Below are 21,815 nucleotides of genomic sequence, written 5' to 3'. Positions count from 1 at the left end.
CTTAGTACGGAACGAGATGATGTATGCAGAGGATGTGCTCTAGGAACGTATGCCAAGGAAGCATTTCCTAGAAGTAAAAACAGGGATACACTCATATATGAGTGTACTAGGATTGATACACTCATATACCTGTGGACCCATGTCCACTAAAGCTCTTAGTGGTGTTGAGTACTTCCTTACCTTCATTGATGACCATTCAAGGAAAACTTGGATTTATTTCATGAAAACCAAGGACGAGGTTTTCTGTCGATTCAAAGAGTTCAAGGCTCTGCTGGAGAATCTGACTGAGAAGAAAATAAAAGTTTTGTGCTCGGATAATGGTGGAGAATATGTCGATAAGGAATTCATTGATTTTTGTGCTAAGGAGGGCATCAGAAGAGAGTGGACAGCTCCATACAATCCGGAGCAGAATGGAGTAGCAGAAAGAAAGAACAAGACTATTGTAGAAGCAGCTAGGGCCATGATATATGATCAGGATATGCCAAAATTCCTGTGGGCAGAAGCATGCAACACAGCATTCTATGTTCAGAATAGAACTCCTCATCGGGCATTAGGCAAGATTACTACAGAGAGTCTTCACAGGGAAGATGCCTGAAGTCAGTCATTTCAAGATATTTGGGAGCTTAGCATATTGCCGCATACCCAAAGAAAAGAGGAAGAAGTTGGATCAAACTATAGAGAAATGATATCTAGTGGGATAGAGTGAGAACACTAAGGCATACAGAATCTACCTTCCATGGAGAAGGAAGGTAGTAGTTCGACGAGATGTGAAGTTCATGGAAGATGGGGCTTTCGGAAAATCTTGAGAAATGCCTTCCGAGGAGCAGTCAAAAGAGGAACTGTTGGTCAAACCTCTTCAACCAACGGAAGAAAAGAATTCTTTCTCCAGTCAAGAAGAATCACGGGATGAGGAGGAGCTAAGAGAAGCACCTACTGGCAGAGGAATAACGAGTAGGGAACTTCGTCAGATTCTGCGAGATGCAGAGGACTTCATCGGTGCACCAAGGAACAATAAGAAAGAGCGAAAACAGCGAGATAGATATCAGGCATTACTAGCTCAGGATGGGAAGCCTGCCAATTTTCAGGAGGCAGCTCAACATCAGGTTTGGCTTAATGCGATGGTAGAGGAGTACAATAATGGTGAACGATGTTTGGGAGGTAGTGCCAAGGCCTCAAGATAGATCAGTGGTAGGTTCGAGATAGATCTACAAGATTAAATACATTGTAGACAGCATTTTTGAGAAATACAAAGTCAGGTTTGCAGCTAAGGGGTATACTCAAAAGGAAGGAATTAACTACGAAGAGACCTTCGCCCCAGTAACCAGGTGTACATCTATAAGCACCGTCATATCTCTTGCAGCATAGATGGGGTGGGAGATTCATCAGATGGATGTCAAAACGACATTTCTGAACGGTGTGATAGAAGAAGAGGTATACATTGAACAACCAAAGGGCTTTGAGACACATGAGAAGAAGTCTCATGTATGCAGATTGAAGAAAGCCTGTATGGGCTGAAACAGGCACCTAGAGCATGGTATGGGTGAATCAATGGCTACTTGCAAAAAATGGGATTTGTCAAGAGTGACGCAAATCCAAATCCTTACTATCTGGTTGTAGAGAATGAGCCTCTAATCTTAGTATTATATGTGGATGATCTCTTCCTGACAGGACCATCCACGCTCATAGGGGACTGCAAGAATAATCTAGCCACGGAGTTCGACATGAAGGATTTGGGACGAATGCATTATTTCCTGTGGTTGGAAGTTTGGAAGCAAAAGGGGGAGATCTTCCTTGGGCAAGGGAGATATGCTACAGAAATCCTGAAGAGATTCAGGATGGAGGACTGTAGACCCATGGCTACTCCAATGATAACCAACTGGAAGAAGATTGATGCACCAAAAGACAAAGATGTTGATCCCACCTTATACAGGCAACTCATATGGCCCCTGATGTATCTGGTCAATACCAGGCCAGACATTTGCTACGATGTCAACACCCCTCAGTCAGTTCATAGTGGAGCCGAAGAGGGCACACTCGGCAGCAGCCAAACATGTTCTCACGTATTTACAGGGAACAGTCGATTATGGACTCTTGTACACCAGGGGTAAAGAAATCAGATTGAGTTGGTTTACTGATGCACATTGGGCAGGATGTTCAATGGATCGGAAAAGTACCTCTAGGTACTGTTTCAACATTGGATCAAGAATGACCTCTTGGTGTAGTAGGAAACAGAAATCTGTGGCTCTGACCTTAGCTGAGACAGAATATATGGCCGCAAGCACAGCTTCGTGCGAGGCCATATGGCTTAGAAAACTGCTTGTGAACCTATTCAGAAGAAAGATGGAGGCGACCACGATCATGTGTGATAATCAGAGTTGCATCAAGCTCTTTGAGAATCCAGTGTTTCATAATTGGTCAAAGCATATTGATATCCGATGTCACTTTGTCAGAGACTATGTCCAACGAGAAGTTGTACAGTTGAGCTACACTCCTACAGGAGAACAAATGGCAGACATCCTTACCAAGGCCCTTGGAAGAACCAAGTTTGATTATTTCAAGGAGAAGCTGGGGATGATAAAGAATCCATTTCAGTAGCAGAAATGGGTATGATGTTGTAGTGCAGTAGCACGATGCAACATGATGAGAAGGATTTTGTAGTGCAGATGCATTGTTGGGAAGAAGGACCAGCAGCAACACGGATGCAGAAGGAGTTGCAGTGCAGATGCAATGTTGGGAAGATGGACCAGCAGCAACACAGATGCAGAGGGGGCTGCAGTACAGATGTAGCAATGGCAATGGTAGAGCCATGGGCAGCGGTACAAGATACAGCAGTGCTGAGGATGATGCGCAGGGAGGCTTAACATCAGCACAGGTACTAATGTCGTATGATCAGAGTAACGCTTAGTGTGGAGTATTACTAGAGCACAGTTCTTGCTAGGAGGGAGTGTTGATTTGGGGTAGCATCGGATGTGCTCTAGCCATGAAAATTGGTGGAGAGGCTAAAGCACATGAGATCTCCAAGACCCAGAAATGGTTTGGGCAGATTCTAACCGGATTGAGAGCTATTAAAATAATTAATATTTTTAATAGAGTTCCTAAGTCTAAACTTAGGAAAAATAAAATATTAATGGATATTAATATAAAACTAGGTTAGAAGGTTCCAAAAATCATGGATCAAGCCAAATCTAATCTTAGTCGTTGATTAAAGATTTAATCTTGGTCGTTGAAGGACCAACAAAAAAAGTATAAGAAGAGGCTTGAGGGTCAGTTGCAGAACACGCTGAGGGAGGCCAATCAGTTCGATTTCTAGAGCAAGGTTAGCTGAGAAATTCAAACTAGTGGTCTGGAGAGCAACAGGAGGCGGCAAGTATGGAACAAATAATCGGGAACAATGCAGAGGTTAGAGAGGCAGACGTAGATCCTCTCAGGTAGACGCAGAGGCAACAGACTGCGCAGTCACTGGAGGGCCTGCATGGGTGACGCAGAGAGGCCCAGTGCTGACGCAAAGAGGCAAGGGCTGACACAGAGGGTCTGGGAGCTACGCAAAGGTCAGCGAGGCTGACGTTGAGACTACGAGAAGTACTGAAGAATTTTCTCTCTGTTGGGTAAGCTAGTTTGGCACCTAGTTGTACTGAAGAATTGCTAAATAATAAAATCCTCCCTTATTGCACCGGTTTTCCCACATTGGGTTTTTCTGGGGACTAATTGTCCAAAATATTTGTGTCGATGTATTAATTCTTGTGCATGTGTTTGTTTTTGTATTATGATGTGATATATGCAGCGGAATTTATTTTAATATTTACTGAAGAATTTTCATAAATAACTTATTGGGAAATAAGTAGGTGAAGTAAATCAATTGCTGCAGTGATAGAATTTTCACAGTTTTTCTTCCTAACCTTAAAAGGACATAATTTAAAGACAAATTTATGGAGAAAAATTTGAAATCATCACCTGAGACTTGGACTAGTGTCTATTCCTTTGGGCATATGGAGTCAACGATGCTCTAGATAAGCCTAATTCATTTCTAAGGAGGCCGAAATTTGATGCCCTAGGTATCAAAATTCCAACATTTACCCACTCAATGATAAAAGGAGTTTCTTGGGAGAGCTCTAAAATGATTCACCAACAGGAACATTCATTACATGTTATGCATGAGATTTGGGGGTCAAGCTTGGTACAAACAGACTAGGCCCAGATGGAGAGAGTCTACACCTTGCTTCTCAGGTGCATCATCCGATGCAAACATACAGTCCTGCAAACCATTATTCAAACAGAGTTTGGTGCCCACCACTTCCGCCTCGATGTCATCTTTCCCTTGGTTTCTTTCCTCCACAGAGTCGAACCTTTCAAAGATTCAGCTATTGAGAGAGACCGTCCCCCTACATTGCACCTTGTTCCTCAAAGGCCCTTACTTCAACTCACCCCTTATGCCGAACGCAAGGTTGGTTCTCAAATGTTTCTCAACTTCTCCAGACACTAACCACCTCCCCCGAGCTTCTTCCCCCCTTCAAATTCTCCCTTGTTGCATTGAGCCATTTCATGCCATCTAGACAGATACTAAATCAATCCATCAGAAAGGATATCTACAGATTATATATTAGGCCACTTGGAATTCCCACCCCAACCTACTATTTGACATTGGATAAACCAAAGCTCCCCGTGTGTTTCGTGACATGGACTAACCGCCTCTCGTGGATCCTTATCTTTGGCAATGCAATCGTTGACTAACACCTGCAGGTTTTGGTCTAACAGTAATTGTGATTCCCAACAAGTGGTATTAGAGCGTAGGTCACGAGTTCAATACACACCCGGCTCATGTTGGGGGGGAGATTGTTGGACATTGGATAAACCAACGCTCCCCGTGTGCTTCGCGACATGGACTAACCACCTCTCATGGATCCTTATCTCTAGCGATGCGATCGTTGACTAACACCTGCAGGTTTTGGTCTAACAGCAATCGTGATTCCCAACACCTAAAGTCCCACAGACCATTATTCAGATAGAATTTGGTGCCCACCACTTCCGCCTCGATGTCGTCATTCACTTGGTTTCTTTCCTCCACAGAGTCAAATATTTCAAAGATTCAACAGTCGGAGAGATCAGTACCTACCTTGCACCTTGTTCCTCAGAGGCCCCCACTTTAACCCACCCCTTATTCCGGACACCAAAGCATCTTCCACCCTTCAAATTCTCCCTTGTTGCATTGATTCATCTCATGCCATCTAGGCCAGTACTGAATCAATCCATCAGAAAGGATATCTACAGATTATACATTCAGGTCACTTGGACTCCCCCCCCCCCCAATGGGCCTGGGCCTGGGCCTGAAGATGTCCTTCTACCTTGAGCATTTCCTGCAGTTATAGGATGGCATCATCACCTACCCCCCATACACGCACAGACATTTGGTGCACTCAATCCTTTGCCCCAGCAACGATTAGTTCTCATAGACTCCGAGCAGAGACTAACCACCATATACCAAGATCTGATAGAATCTACTACGTGTGTCACCTTCAGGAACCAGAGATGGAGCAACACCTCATTTTTAGGTGCCACCTATACTACGAGATCAGAGGGCGCTACCATTGCCTCTATAGAGATTCAGGAGAATCCCCCTCTACCTTCTTCCAGCATCCTGACTAGAGATGCCTAGCCTTCTTTATCAGGAAAATATCCAAACACAGCTCTCAGATCCTACATACACCACCCCACTCGAGGACAATTTGGACGATCATAGCATACTTTCAAGTTGAACTGACTAATTGGAGTAATGAGCGACAAGTTGACTTCCAAAGTATTTTAGACAGTATAACAGTGAGACCTCAGGTCTCCCCTCAAGCCCCCCCTTTGGGAGGCCAACTGATATCCTCAAGATTGGTGCACAAGAGTCGAACAATACATCAATTCACTCACATACATAACATCAAAGGGATTAGTCTCAAATGGTTCTCAAATAGGGTGCCCCCCCAGCCCCCAACATACTCCTCCCTATCCCCAACAGAGTAGCCCAAAACTTATCCAGAGCTTCTTTCCTTTGGCCTCATATGCTAGGAGTATCCCTCACTCCTACCATCCCCCGGGATCATGAAGCCAAACACCTTGTAGGACTAAAGGACTCCCATATCGAGCCAGCGCCATTGTTTCCTGTGAAAATTTCATCTATCACAAAAACTGGAAATTATTCTCCTAATTGTTAGTTTATTTGCAATTTGCTACTGCAAATACCAAATAATTCACAATGTGATTTTCACAAATAAGTATTGCAGAAGAAAATAGCTCTGCAAATTGAGAAAATACTAGCACACTATAAAAATGACACCGTTATTTTTGGACAAATGTCCCCGGAAAAACCCAATTTGGGAAAACCGGTGCAGCAGTGAGGGTTTTATTATTATGCAGCAGTGAAAATTTGAGTACAATCTATGGATGCCCAATTGACAATTCCAACAGCAAGAAAATCTGGCCAAAATTATTTTAAGGGAAATACCCTTCTTCCACAAGGAATCCCAGCACAACTTCCCTCAGAAAACTTGGCCTCCTAGACCCTCTGCATTAGCCTCGACGTTGCTCTTCGCAAACCCTATGACCTCAATCCTCCAACCTACCTTTGATGAAGTCGTTATGCCTGTCTTTACTGAGGAAATCACCTCTTCGGCACTCTTGACCCTCTTCCCGGCTTCCAGAACTGAGAACGAATTTCTCTCCAGCAAATCAAACTACCTTTCTAAAGCAACTGCGCAATCCTCTGCGCTGCCTCACTGGGAATAACTCGGCCCTCTTGTTGTTGCCTCTCTAGATCACTATCCCTGCCCCTCACTATCTCTGTTGCATCACTGAAGCTCAAACTCTCTCTGGCTCAAACTTTGTTGCTAGCTAGCTCAAACGGCCCAAGGAACTCGCATTCTTGACTCTCACTCTCTGTGATGTGTATTTCTCAATCTTCCCATCGACCACTTCTTAAAATATCCAGTTGGGACTCCAACAGCCAAGATTAAAACTTAATTGATGGCTCAGATCATCTCCAAGTCGATCCATATGAGTTTCTAGAAAATTCTCACATTTCTCAATTAATTACTACTAATTAACCAGTTTTCCTAAATTAGACTTGGGAAAAATTTAAATGATGGTCAATTAATTTAATTGAGCTATCTCTAGGTGGAGAACTCTTGGCTCCTGTGTTTGAGCCTCTCCACAAAATCTCGAGACTAGAACATCATCCGATGCTACAGAAACTAACACTCCCTCTTAGTGCGGAAGGTGTTCTCTCTAGTGCTGCACAATTGCCACAACACCCTATCTTTGCATCATCCACCCATACACGTTGTTGATGTCTGACAACTGTAGCTACCTACCACTGTCCACCAATCACTGTGCTAACTCTAATTAGCGGCTGAATGTAGTTGAACAATGTTGCATTTGTGTTGTTGTTGACACTACACTGTACATCCTGCACTGCTCCCAACTCTGCATTTGCACTGCAACCCAACTAATAAGGAGGGCGCAAGTTGGGTTGTTGGTTGAGTATTTGGACCGAGTTCTCCAAACCAATTTCATCCGGAGGCTAATTTCCTAGAGGCCAAGTTCCTTGGGCCAAATTCACTCTAAGGGAGCCCTGTTACAGGTTCCAGGGTTTTGTATTTTTCCTCGAGTATTTGTGGGTCAAAAAACCCAGATTTTCCAGATAATTAAATGGCGGAGAATTGTTGTGGGTGATTTTATGTTGCAATGTGTGATTGATCTCTCTGGTTTATTTCTGCTGCATATATTTAATTCTAAGAGTTATAAATACCATTTATTTTATTTTTCGGTGATTTAGTATTTATTTCAGTAAATAAATAAATCGTTGGGGATAAACTAATTTGCTATGAAAAACTAAATCTGGCTGTTATTATAAATTTAACATTGTTATCCATACCTTCCCATTTTCAACATTCAAAAGCATCTGTGGGCTTCGATTCTGAAATTACCTTCCATAAACATTTCTCAATTAAATGCAGCTTGCATCTTCAATTTACATGTGTGGAAAATTTTCTCCCTTGAAAGCTTTTCTACTGCTTTCTCATATGCCATTGCTTCTACCACTTCCCTTGCACCATGTTAAAAGTTATTTAGAGGAAAGAAACAAAATATATGGGAATCGGAAGATGGAAAAGTCATGATTGGTAGTGTGTACTCTAGAAGTTTAAGCTAGAAAAATCGTGTATTAAATTCAATTTCTTGAGACTTTAATAAGATTAGGCATTGTTATGATTTTATATTTTGGGAAATATGACGAGAAATGTCATTCCGTACCCACAGAAATGACTCATTAGTTTAAATTGTACTGTCTCAATCTGCTGGTATGCATCTTCTGCTATTGTGTCAGCAATTGCTGATAACATGTGAGGATATCAAATAATTATATTAATGTCCAATAAATGACCACAACAGTACATCAGGGCAACGCAAAAATAAACCAGGTAAATACACTGGGCGTGCAAAAGGAGTTCCCAACTCTACTCTACCAAAAGCATAGAAGAAGATAAGAGCTAAATAACTAGCTAATAGCAGGAAAGAAAAGTAGTGCAGATACAATGATACAAAAGCATCACCTGGGTGTGAGAAAGGTAGTGCAGATACAGTGATACAAAGGTGTCAATTGGGTGCAGGCCAAGTGGTTGTGAGTAAAAGTTGTTACCCTCCCCACACAGATTCAAATTCCACTTCGTGACATGTTTGTTCTTAATGTACCAATTGTCGATGAGTTATATATGATCTATTAATGAGTCGATGACCTCTCCTTCTGCCCTGAAGAATCTAAAAGATTTACCATATGTACCATCCTCGAAATGACGGAAGTGACAAGGAGGTTTTCCCTAGAATATGTTACACAGAAAATAAAAATAAAAATAAAAAGATACGAAGGCATGTGAAGCAACAAATATGAACTTCAAGCCATGCTGGAATTAGAGTGAAGTAAAGAAGAAGAAGAAGAGTTCCCATCAGAATCACCAATTGCAGTGAAGCAGAAAATGGTCTATGTTCTTTATGCTAAAGACGTGACAAATATTGAAGTGGCTTTCCTAGAGAACCGGATAGCATTGTTGCTGGCTTACCCATATGTTTCAGTAGATGGAGGTATACTCATTTGTGGTCTTCCTATATTTTTTGGAAAAAAAGAAATGAACACTCTCCCCGTCCTTTTAGTTGATGTTATTTGAGTTAAATGAGTCGTCTTCCCATCCTTGTAGTTCATGTTATTTGAGTTCTTTTTGTAAAAGTTGAGCTTTGTTTTTAAGTGGGCTAGCAATATGAAAACGTCTTCTTCCTTTCATTTCATTACTTTTGGGGGGTGGGGAAGACTCAATGACAATGAAGTGTTATTCACCCAGATCACTCTCTGATTTCATCTTCACCTAAGAATCAATAATAACATCACTGAAATGTCAATTTATCACTTTTATCGGAAAGAAAGATGTTCAATCTAATAATATTCACAAATCCTCTAAATTAATTATCACACGAGCAATGAAAGAAAAACATTACTGGATGCCTAATAATAATAATAACAAGGCACATTTTCCTGTTCCGAGGCTTATTTTAAGGACTAACATCTGCACTTTACATTAAAAAAAGGAATTCTTCATACTATTGGAGGTTCATTATGTACCTAAAATAGCCACTAAGTTAGATAATTGATCATGTATGATGCAGTCACAGGCTACAGCATCCCTTCACATCATATATATTTTAAATGCCATAAACTTGCAAATAATCTTTAGCTCATTATTATTATGAACTGTATTAAATAATACATTTCCTGTTTGAACATAAACTTCTCAGAGAGCAAAATACAGTCATGCAAAGCATACAAATGCTCGAACAGTTGCATGTAAATAAAGCATAAAAATCCAAGAATTTTACCAAACTGTCAGGAAATCAACATCAAAATATAATAAAGATTATTTTCAGCCAATGACATTGTGGATTAAAAAATGTGCACTATATTAACCTTCATCAATACTCAAAAAGTACTCATTCCATTACTATTTTCATACATACCACCAGGAATCTTCTGAAATAATGGTACAAAAATCACACTTGCCAGAAGAAGCCACAGCACATCAAAAAGGGAGGTCTCCTCTTCATTTACCTGTCAGAATGAAGTTTCTGAGTTGCAATGTCCAGAGACTAAAGTAGGACAAGTCTTGGTTGTCTCATATGAAATGGAAATGCTCAGAAATGCCCTCAAAATTAAGCATACAAAAAGCATTGAAAGACGACCTATATTCTTAGTTTATTCACATTTTAAACAATAAGAATTATGAAAGAAATTCCTACCATAGAAGAACTCTCAAAGCACTAAAATTAGCATACACAAAAAGCTTTGGACTTTTGGATATTAAAGACACCTCAAAATGTTAAATTATAACTAATTTTGGTGCACACACCTCCTGATGTGGTAATTTTTCTACAAGACTCTTCACTCGCTTAGGAATCCTCTGCAACTCCCTTACAAGAGGCCTTGCATTAAATGCGACCTCTTCAATACCAGTCACAATACCTGTTGGCTCCGTTGTCTGTGCCATTCTTTCCATTCTATTATTAAGATACACTGCCCTGGAACACACCATATAAATTTGCATCATATGTAGTGATTTTTATATCTTGGAGTTGAAAGAGAATAAAAATTTATAATGGATTATAACAGCAAAGTCAAACAAAAATATAATAGAAATAAATAGTAAATTATGATAAATCATAAGACACGTGATTACATTTTCCACGGTATTTTATTCAGCCATTTTAACTGGATGTATGGAAGATCGTCAAAAACAAAAATAATGAGAAACACAAGCATATTCATATCCTCAAATGACATGCTCTAATAAGATTCACATCAAATAAGCAATAGCTAACACTAAAATATTTGTTTTGGGATATCTAAGCATGAAAGAAAGAAATCATATTCACATCAACAGAGATCCAAATGAGGCGCTATATAAATCCAAGAGAGTGTCTATTGCATCTCCACCCAAACAAGGAAAATTTCATACAAAAACAGTGTTAAAGATTGATCCTTGGCTCATAAAACACACAAAGGCAACAGAGAGCATTTTTGCATAATAATGGATATAGGCCTATTCAAGCTCTAAGCAATTGTGATGTGGCCAGAAAATATCCCATAAAGACCCCTCTCCAATGGGCAGTGCCACATCATCATTTCTCATTACCTAGCAATGACCATAACAACCACATGAGACACCAATACATTATCCATAAATCATTGTGCACAAGATTAATCTTAGCACCTCAAGAGTCCATTGCAGCCAAGCAAGCAAGAAGAGGTCATGCAAATAGCACAGGTCCTCAGCCCAAAGCTAGAATTTCCCACTACCCTAGTATGTGCCTGGCACAAGTAATGCAATCATAGTATTGTAGGTACATGTACCAGAATATATCTTTTCATAACGATGGCAATCATTGATCAACTACACATATGGATACATACCACTTTCACCAATCTTGTCTCAAAATATTGTCTGATTTAATCAATCATCAAAAGTTATTTTCACTGTGGCTTTATAATGATGAATTCAGCGTGCATTCAAAAAAGATATACAAACAAAAGATGCAATGCATACCAAAATGACAAACGACTAACAGCCCTGATTTTCATCATAATTCTACATGACAATGGACTAACAACAATAATTTTCATCATAAATTGACTTACCAGTTTCCAATCAAAGATATAATACCAAATACATATCCATGACATTAAAGTGGCTTAAAGATGTGTTTCAAATCACCGAATACAACTTTCATGTAGGTTGTTATGTTCTTAAACCAAGTTTTAGCATTACGGAGGCCAATATCAGAAAATTCTCCACTTTTGATTGCAAAATTCCCCTTTCTTTGCAGGTCCTTGAACCTACTTCTATTAATCAGAACAATTAAAATGTTAGAAACAGATAACGTTCCACAATTACTCTCTAAAAGCTAATTTTTTCCCTTCCAAATCAAGTTGCTACTCTCTCAAGCCAAAGCCACTTCACTATAACACCCAAAAGAAGCATTGCAATACTAGCAATGCTTAAAATCCGACACTAAAGACTTTTCTGGAAAACAAAAACCCAAGCGTCACTCAAAACGAGCAACCTATGCCAATTGAGAATGGTAGAAATGAGTATTAATATCTATACAAAATATGATATATCCCATGCATACCCTAGCTTGTTAAAAACTTAAGACACTTACGAGTTAGTTAAGATCAACTTGATCTAATGTGTCAATACATAAAAGTGTGTTTCTTTAGTATGAATTTGTAGTCACAAACCCCCAATGTCACATAAGTTCTAAACATAAAGTGATTTGACTATTCGAATTTTCCTCAATACTAATGGCTATATTGATCTGTAACTTAACACCTGATTGGTCCATCACCTCTAGTTAGAGAGCATTAAGGGTCATCTGCTGAAGACTGATTATGAGAAACTCTTATGTACATTTTTTTTGCATCGATATACTGCCTCAGGTGAACACATTGGTTGGGGCCATGGATTGTTTCCCTCCTTTAGGGTTTTAACCACATAAAAACACCAATGTACTGATCTTTGATCTAGTTGTGTGAGCAGTTCCTTGAGGCATTTGTCCTGTGTGGAAATATCCCATTTTGTCAAACATGGCATTAGAGCGCATTTGAAGACCCACTCCCATTAGTAATCGAGATCTTGAACCTGTGTCACTACATGCATCGAAATGTTTTATGTTCTGCTATTTTTGTGCATTTCTAGGCTAAGACAACTCTTCCATTGTATTTGGACTCTGGAATGCTACTTTCAATTGGAAATGCTTTTGGTTTCACTCAAAAATGTTTTCCTTTGCACAAAATATAGCCATTTTTGTCAGATCCAGAGGTGTAAAGTTTAAAATAAGCTCTTCCACATTTGTTCTCTCTAACTTAATATTTTGGTTATACTATTTATATTCCCTATTTGGTACTCCTTTGTGTCTGCATATGCTCTCTGTTGTGCACTCTTTGAAATCGGGCAAATCAGAATTGGAAATGCTTTTGGTCTCACTCGTAAAGGTTTTCATTTGCAAAAAATACAGCCATTTGTCAGATCCAGAGGTGTAAAGTTTAAAATAAGCTCTTCCAAATTTGTTCTCTCTAACTTAATATTCTAGTTATACTATTTATATTCCCTATTTTGTACTCCCTTCGGTCTGCATATGCTCTCCGTTGTGCACTCTTTGAAATCTGGCAAATCAGAAACAATGTGCAAAGCATTTTCATTCCTACATATGCTCTTTGCTCTACACTTTATGCAAGCTCAGCAAATTGGAAAAAGAGAGAAAACTTGCATCTTCCAAGTAAAACTAGCCAAGATCTAACCCCATTATTGTTTTGTTTCAGAAAAACAAAAAGCTATCAAATTTCGTTTGTTTCCGTGTGCAACTGTGTTGAATTTTTTTGCAGGTAAAAACAAGCATATTGGGGTAAACATGTGCTTCAAGACAAAAAAACCATCTTTCATAAAATTTGTTATATACTGAATATTAGCTTGCTTGAAACGTACTTTAAGAAGCCTTGAGTTCAAGTCTTTCTTTTTTTCAAATACTATTTGAGAAAGTTCATGCAACCTTGAGTTATGTCAAAACTTTATTGTAAAACACATTGTTTAAATTATAAAAGTGAATCACTGTAAAGTAACTTAATATTCGGTAGAAATTCCACGAAATTCTGCAACTGCTTATATGAAGAATCTGAACTCTAACTTATTTTCATAAAGACACAGAATTTCTCTACTAATTGCAGCAGAATAGAACAGAAATAAATCACAGTCGCACAGTAGCAAAACACAATATTTTTTCTAGGGAACCCAACTGGGAAAACCCTCTGCTTGATTGAGGATTTTATTGATAGAAAATGAGCAACAGATCTCTTACAATACAACTTTGTTTCACTGGAAACCAATCTGGTTTTCTGCTTGTCCTAAGCTGAAACAGCCTTGCAAGACCTGATCTGCTCCTCAATAACCTCTACCAATCTGTGCACAAGCTTCTCTTGCACACTCTTCCTCTCACAAGCTCACACACACAACCCTGTCCTCTCTTTTGCTTTGTCTCACCAACTCGTGCTCACAAAACAACAAATAATGATCTGCTTCATCCTCATAAGCTTTTCTAATAGGATAAATCTGGCAAGTTCTATTTTTGGAACTCAAATTATTGATTGATGAGTTAACTAACGCATGCAACTCGTCCAGCCTGAATTTAGAACTTGAGGCTCACTCGTTTGTCTTTTCCCAAAAATAACTCGCACTAGAAAACAATAAACTTGGCCTTCCACTTTTGCACATTATTTAACTGCTTCATAACTCGTCCTAATTTTTAGGAACTTATCCCATATTATAGGAACTCATCCTAATTTGTAGGGAGTCATCCTAAATCTTAGGAATTTGTCCTAACTTATAGGAATTGGTTCCTAACTTATAGGAGCTCGAATATGCTAAAGAACTCGTTGTGGTCCCTTTGATTTGATTAAGGCACAAATCAAGGAACCCTTTCTCACTATTATTTTCAACACTCCCTCTTAGCGAAAAAAGGTGTTCATGGAAGAACCTCATCCACCTAGATCTGTATCCAACACTACCAAGTTCTCCGCTGCTGCAGCTGCTCCCTCTGAACTAGAAGACTTCCCAGCTTTCTTCTGCAGAACCTGATTTGAAGACCTATTCTTTCCCACCATGCTCTATGAGTCCATCACTTCAATCATAAGTGCCATGTACCCTTTGTACCTCTGTGGTTGTTTCCTCTGGCTGAAAGTGGTACTGGGAGATCCAGCTCTTATGATTCTCCCCAAACAAATCCTCTACCCACTTGGCTGGAACTTTCCGTATACTATGAGTCACCCACTGAGTGGTTGCCTCCACTCGCCCTAGGCTATGGTCCTCATCATCTTGCTGGTCAGCCCAACTACCAACTAGCTTAGACTGAAATTGAGATACTGGCTGAGACTCCATCTTGAGAGCTCTATCCTGCTCTCGCTCAACCAACACTTCTCTAGTTTGAGCACTCCTTGCCTTGTTGCTCAAGGCTTCACCTGTCTCTACCTATAACTTGTAGAGATTTTCACCCTCACACCTATCTGGTTCTTACATCCTGTAGCTAAGTGTTGGCCTTGCCTTGTTGCTCAAGGCTTCACCTGTCTCTACCTATAACTTGTAGAGATTTTCACCCTCACACCTATCTGATTCTTACATCCTGTAGCTAAGTGTTGGAGATAAGCCTTACCTCTATTAAAGATGATATAATAACCCTTGTACTCAAGGGTAGCTATCGAAACAAGATTTTGCCTCATTCCTGGAACATAGAGAACATCTCTGAGATGAAGAGAATTGTCTAACTCTTGAAAGCTCACAGTAGCAACTCCTCTAGCTACATACTGACGATCATCTCCTAGCTCAATCTGAAACTGCATTTCCTTCTCCTTCAGGTGTGTTAGGATATTCCGACACATAGGAAATAGTTAAGTATAACTTGGTCTAGTGTAAAGTTAGGTAAAGTGTGTTTCTTTACTATGTACTTTTGTAACTTACAATCCGACAGTCACGTTATGTAGTGATCCAACGGTTCATTCTCTCCTCGGTATTACCGACACTTGATCTGTGGCTTAACACCCAATTGGTCCATGATCTCTATTTAAAGAGCATGGAGGGTCATTTGTAGTGTAACCGTTCATGAGAGAAGCTTATGTAAATTTTCATTCTTTTATTAATAAATTGCCTGAAGTGGTTGCGTTGGCTTAGGTCGTGGATTGTTTCCCTCTTTGAGGGTTTTAACCACGTCAACAATATTGGTGTATTGATTTGTGATCTGTTTGTGAGCGGTGTCCTTTGCTGTTCTGTCTGAGGAACTTACCCTGTAAATTCCTCTTCATGGTATCAAAGCCTGGACCTAGGTTCCATTCCCCCGAGTTGCGTTTGAGGGGGGATGTTGGAAGAATCACCGCACCTCTATGGAATCCGTAATTTCCACCCTGGGGATTCTAGTTACTGGTTTGGAACGTTTACCAACACCTGCGGGTTTTGGTGTAACGAAAAACCTCTTCATTCTTTACTGGCTCAAGCTTCAGTGAATTATGATTCTAACACCTTTGCAAAAGCTTCAAGCCATCCAGATTGGGACGCAGCTGTGAATGAAGAATATCATTCATTATTGGCAAATGATACATGGGATCTTGTTCCTCTACCAAAGGGACGAAAACTTGTTAGATGCAAAAGGGTTTACAAAACCAAGTATGGACCAGATGGAAAAGTTGATAAACATAAAGCTCGTCCTGTTGCTAAGGGTTTTTCACAAGTAGAAGGCATTTACTATATTGAAACCTTCTCCCTTGTTGCCAAAATGAACTCTATCTGCCTTGTTCTTTCCCTTGCTGCCTCTTTCAAATGGGAAGTCCATCAGATGGATGTTAAATCTGCCTTCTTGCATGGGGACTTACATGAAGAAATCTATATGGAACAACCTACTGGCTTTATACAAACAGACTCCGGCCTTGTATGTCGGCTTAAGAAATCCCTTTATGGTCTGAAGCAAGCCCCTCGGGCTTGGTATGCCAAAATGGATAGCTTTCTTTTAAAAACTGGCTTTTCTAGGTGTCATTCTAACAATACTGTCTACACCAAGAAAGTGGGCAAGTCTCTTATCATTCTTGTTCTTTATGTTGATGATCTTATCCTTACTGGTAATGATCCCAACCTTATAAACCATGTGAAGTCCAACATTAAAAAAAAGTTTGAAATAGCAGACTTAGGACACTTGCATTATTTTCTTGGTCTTCAAGTCTTGCAATCCAAGGAAGGTATTTCCCTTTCCCAGTCCAAGTATGCATGTGATCTTCTACGCCATTTTCACATGGAAGACTGTAAGCTAGCCCCTTCTCCCTTTCAGTCTGGAGCCAAACTTTCAGTCACTTGTACTTCCCCTAAAGTTGATGCTACCTTATACCATCAACTTGTACGAAAACTTTTGTATCTGACCCATACTCGTCTTGATCTTTCCTTTGTTGTTGGCCATATTGCTCGGTTTATGCAAAACCAACATGAAAGTCATTGGAAAGCAGTTAAAAGAATATTTCATTATGTTCGAGGTACAGTTCAATTTGGGATTCATTACAGTGCGGAAGCATCTCCTCTATCGGTTGGTTTCACTGATTCTGATTGTGCTGGTGACCCTGACGATCAGAAGTCTACTGCAGGTTATGTGTTCACTCTTGGTTCAGTACATATACATGGGCTTGCAAGAAACAAAGTGCCATTTCTCTTTCTTCAGCAGAAGCAGAGTATCGTGGTGTCGTAGAAGCTAGTAAGGAAGCCCTGTGGCTTCGTCAGATCCTGTCAGAGTTTGGCTTTCAGCAGCAGCATCCGACTACACTTTGGTGTGATAATCAAAGTTCCATTCAACTATGCAAAGATCTAGTCCAACATCAGCGCAACAAACACATTGAACTGCACATGCACTTCATCAGAAAGCTCATTCATGACCATGTTCTTGAAGTGCAATATTGTTCAACAAATGATCAAGTTGCAAACATCTTTACAAAGGCTCTCACAGAGGCGAAGTTTACTAAACTTCGATTTATGGTTGGAGTTCAGGAAGTTGTCACTAAGGGGGGATAGGCTCTAATGCCTCCTTCCTTCTCCTATTGTGTCATATTTGTACATCCTTCAATCCTATCCCAAGTTGTTCTTAACGGGGGATGTTAGGATATTTCGACACATAGGAAATAGTTAAGTGTAACTTGGTCTAGTGTAGAGTTAGGTAAAGTGTGTTTCTTTACTATGTATTTTTGTAACTTAAAATCCGATGGTCACGATATGTAGTGATCCAACGGTTCATTCTCTCCTCGAAATTACCGACACTTGATCCATGGCTTAACACCCAATTGGTCCATGATCTCTATTTAAAGAGCATGGAGGGTCAATTGTAGTGTAACCGTTCATGAGAGGAGCTTATGTAAATTTTCATTCTTTTATTAATAAATTGCCTGAAGTGGCCGCGTTGGCTCAAGTCGTGGACTGTTTCCCTCTTTGAGGGTTTTAACCACGTCAACAATACCGGTGTATTGATCTGTGATCTGTTTGTGAGCAGTGTCCTTTGGTGTTCTGTCTGAGGAACTTACCCTGTAAATTCCTACAAGGTGGTTGAAACTCTTATTGTTCCTGGTCATCTGGAAGGATGCTCCTTGAACACATTTGGCAGGTCCTTTGCCTCCTCTTCTGTTGATCACTGCAACTTTTGTTGCATCAAAATGCTTGATCTCCAACCATCAAATCTGCCACTATCAATCTCTCTTGGTTGCTCCAAGAAGATTGAACATAAGCTACTCAAACTGCCCACTAGTTTCTCTCCTACTCCTTCAAGGTCATCAACTCTTAGGGACTTCCAAGCTGCCCACTAACAATGTCCTTTGTTGCTCCAAAGGATCACGTTCTTAGGGTCTTTGTTAAACTGCCCTCTTATCAGTGAGATGCCTCCCTGCATTCACTAAACTAGGGCTTCATCAAACTGCCTCCTAACAACCCATTAGCTCCTCAATGAACGTTGTACATGAGGTCTTCTTTTACTGCCCACTTACAGCCACTTTGTTGCCTCAAAGATGACTGTCATAGAGCTCCATAGTCAGCCCTCTTAACTGTCACAAATCTGCTCTTTGTTGACAGTACTTAGGGCATCCACCCAGCCCTCTCTCAGTCTCCAATTCTGACTGATCTAGGACTTTCTAGGCAGCCCACTTGACTCTGATTTGTCACGTCAAGTATTGTACTCAAGGCACACATAAGACAGCCCACTCAACAATACTTTAACACATCAAATCACAGTCCTTAGGGTTTATATCAGCAGCCCACTGATTGTCCTTTTTCCACTTCAAATTGACAGTCCTTAGGGCACATTTACATGTTGTCCACAAACCTATTGGACAGACTTCACACTTCATTAACTTTCAGCAATCTCTTCCACGTGGCAACCCTCCACTTGTCCTCCGGTTCTTCCCTTCCTCTCTGCCCAATCACTTCATGTTGAAAAGTAGCGAAGCAATGGATTCCTTGATTTGTGCCTTAATTCAAGGAATCGATTTAGTGATCTTCTTAATCATGAACGAGTTCCAGTGATGAGGACAAGTTCAAGAAGCAGTTTGACTAGTGCAAGTTTGTGGACAACTGAGTTATATGTCCCCTAGCGTGAGTGAAATTGGGAACTGAATGTTCAAGTGCAGTTAGCCTCCTAAATTTTAGGAGGATCCAGTTAACTAGTTGTGTTGACTTTTGTTAACTAGAAAAGCTCCAATTCGACTTCCTAATTTAGAAACTCACTAACAATAGCCAAATCAAAGTGCTTATAAGGAGATCAAAGGCACACTTTGTATTCATTATTCTTGAGCACGAGTTTGTGAGCAAGAGAGCTTGTGGAGGAACGAGCCAAGGGTTTTCTTCTTGTGCGAGTTATTGTGGAGAGCAATTCCTCTTTGGAGTGCACATAGAAATAGGGAAATTCCCTATTTAATAGGAGCTCAGCCAACGCTAGGAAATAGGAGGTTATTTCCTAAGGATTTGCGCTAGGAAATCGGAGCCTCTAGTGCGCATAGAAGGAGGAAGCAGATCAGCTATCAAGCAGGGGTTTCAGGCCTAGGACAGGCAGGAGAATCATTGTATTTTCATATTGAAACTAGCTTGTATTTGTATCAGATCTATTGCTTAGTTTTCCTCAATAAATTTATGAAGCAAGCAAGGGTTTTCCTAGTTGGGTTCCCTAGAAAATTGTTGTGTTCTATTGTGTGAATTTGTGCAATTATTTATGCTCTATTCCGCTACTATTTGGCAGAGAAATTTTATGTCTATTTGAAAAGAAATTTGTTTTCAGATTGTTCATATTAGCAGATCAGAATTTCGTGGATTTTCTACATGGTATCAAAGTTGTGAACAGGAATCAATCAGCACATAGTCTTTAAGATGACAACTCACACAAGATTAGAATTGCAAGAGCAGGGTAGACTGGATGACTCTTCAAATTTTGATGTTTGGAAGGTCCGTATATTATTCTTGTTGGAGGAGTTTCGGCTGAACGAATTCGTTGAGCAAGGTGTTGCAGAACCTTCAGATCTACACGAGTTGAAACTCTTCCAAACGCAGATAGCCAAGGCCAAGGCCAAGAGGATGATCCTGGAAAGACTTCGAGATCATGTAGTCCCTCATATTGCAGGTAAAGATACAGCTAAAGACATGACGAATACCTTAGTCAAGCTCTACCAGAATTATTTCGAGAATCGGAAGATGGTCCTCAAAGAAAAGTTGAGGACAATCAAGATGTTGAAGGATGAAAGTGTAACTGCCTATCTCACCAGAATCCAGGAAGTTTGTAATGAGCTAGCAGCTGTTGGAGAGCAAACCATGGACACAGAGCTAGTGTGTGTGGCTCTAAATGGGTTTACTAAAGATTGGCATACTTTTGTTCAAAGCATTACTGGACAGGATAAGTTGTCGGATTGGGAATGCCTATGGAGTGGCTTCATCCAGGAGGAGCTCAGGCTCAAATTAGTTGAGCCTTCTAACAGCAGGGCCAAGGATTCCAAGGTTGAGAAGGAGGAGGAGAATCTTGCTCTTGCAGGAAAAGTCAAAGGCAGAAAAGGCAAAGGGAAGAGCGAGAACAGTCAGAAGAATAATAAGAAGAAGGATCTAAGCAAGATCAAGTGCTTCCATTGCCGTGTTTTCGGGCACTATGCTTCGAAGTGTCCTAATAAGTAGAAGGGGGGGGTCGAATAAGGAGCATGTAGCTACATCAACTAAGGTAGATGAGTTTGCCTCTCAGTTTGAGGACTTCTCATTGATAACTTGCATGGCAAGCTTAGTAGGGAGCAGTACGTGGTACATTGATTTAGGAGCCTCTTTCCATATGACTGGGAATCTAGTGTATTTCAGCCATCTGGATGAGAAGGATATGCAGGTGAATATCCAACTTGGAGATAATGGCAAATATGTTACCAAGGGAGTTGGTATTGTCAGCTTTGAGAGGGAGTCGGGTAATACTCTTCATCTCATAGATGTTCTCTATGTTTCAGCGTTCAAGAAGAAGTTGGTTTCGGTTGCTGTCCTTGAGGATAAAGGATATGATGTCATCTTCAGCAGAGGTAAGTCTTACCTCCAACATTTGGCTTCTGGATGTAAGAAGTAGATAGGTGTGAGGGTGAAAAATCTCTACAAGTTGCATGTAGAGACTGATGCGGCCTTGAGCAGCAAGGCAGGATGTGCAGATGTTGGTGAAGTTCGGCACAGGCGCATGGGACATTTACATTATGGGGCACTAAAGATTACTTAGCAAATTGCCACAGGATTACCAACAGGAGGCCTTGACAGGAGTGGAGTGTGCAAGGGATGCACGCTTGGTAAGTATGCCAAATCTTCCTTCCATGGTCAGGATAGTTGAGCCAAAGGGATTTTGGTGCTGGTGCATTCAGATGTGTGCGCACTATGGGCACTTTTCTTCTCCATCACTGATGAGACCCGGGTATTATGTTACTTCCATTGATGATTTTTCTCGGAAAACTTGGATTTATTTTATGAAAAAGAAAGATGAGGTCTTAGACAGGTTCATGGATTTGAAGGCATTGGTAGAGAAGAAGATCGGGAAGAATGACAATGGTGGGTAATATATCTCCAATGCCTTCAAGGAGTTTTGTGCAAAGGAAGGTATTAGGAGAGAGTTGATAGCACCTCATAACCCTCAGCAGAATGGGGTGGTTGAGAGGAAGAACAGGAGTATTGTTGGAGCAGCTA

General features: G+C 40.4%; 1 protein-coding gene across 2 annotated transcripts in view; it reads right to left on the bottom strand.

Annotated features, from left to right (window-relative positions):
• Positions 1-21,815, bottom strand: part of LOC149146937 (K(+) efflux antiporter 2, chloroplastic-like) — a 443,890-nt gene that overhangs the window by 375,715 nt on the left and 46,360 nt on the right. For both annotated transcript variants that reach the window (XM_089445962.1, XM_089445963.1), the window contains exons 3-4: positions 10,428-10,596; positions 10,039-10,129 (exon numbers count right to left, since the gene is read on the bottom strand). In XM_089445962.1, coding sequence (XP_089302088.1) covers positions 10,039-10,129; positions 10,428-10,596 — 260 coding nt within the window. The remainder of the gene's footprint in view (positions 1-10,038; positions 10,130-10,427; positions 10,597-21,815) is intronic.

This window comes from Pinus tabuliformis, chromosome 9 (genome assembly GCF_031772625.1).
Source record: "Pinus tabuliformis cultivar Carrire ecotype Pingquan chromosome 9, CPIR1, whole genome shotgun sequence".
Lineage (NCBI taxonomy): Eukaryota > Viridiplantae > Streptophyta > Pinopsida > Pinales > Pinaceae > Pinus > Pinus tabuliformis.
The sequence above is the reverse complement of the archived record's forward strand: the minus strand, read 5'-3'. Positions and strand labels throughout refer to the sequence as shown.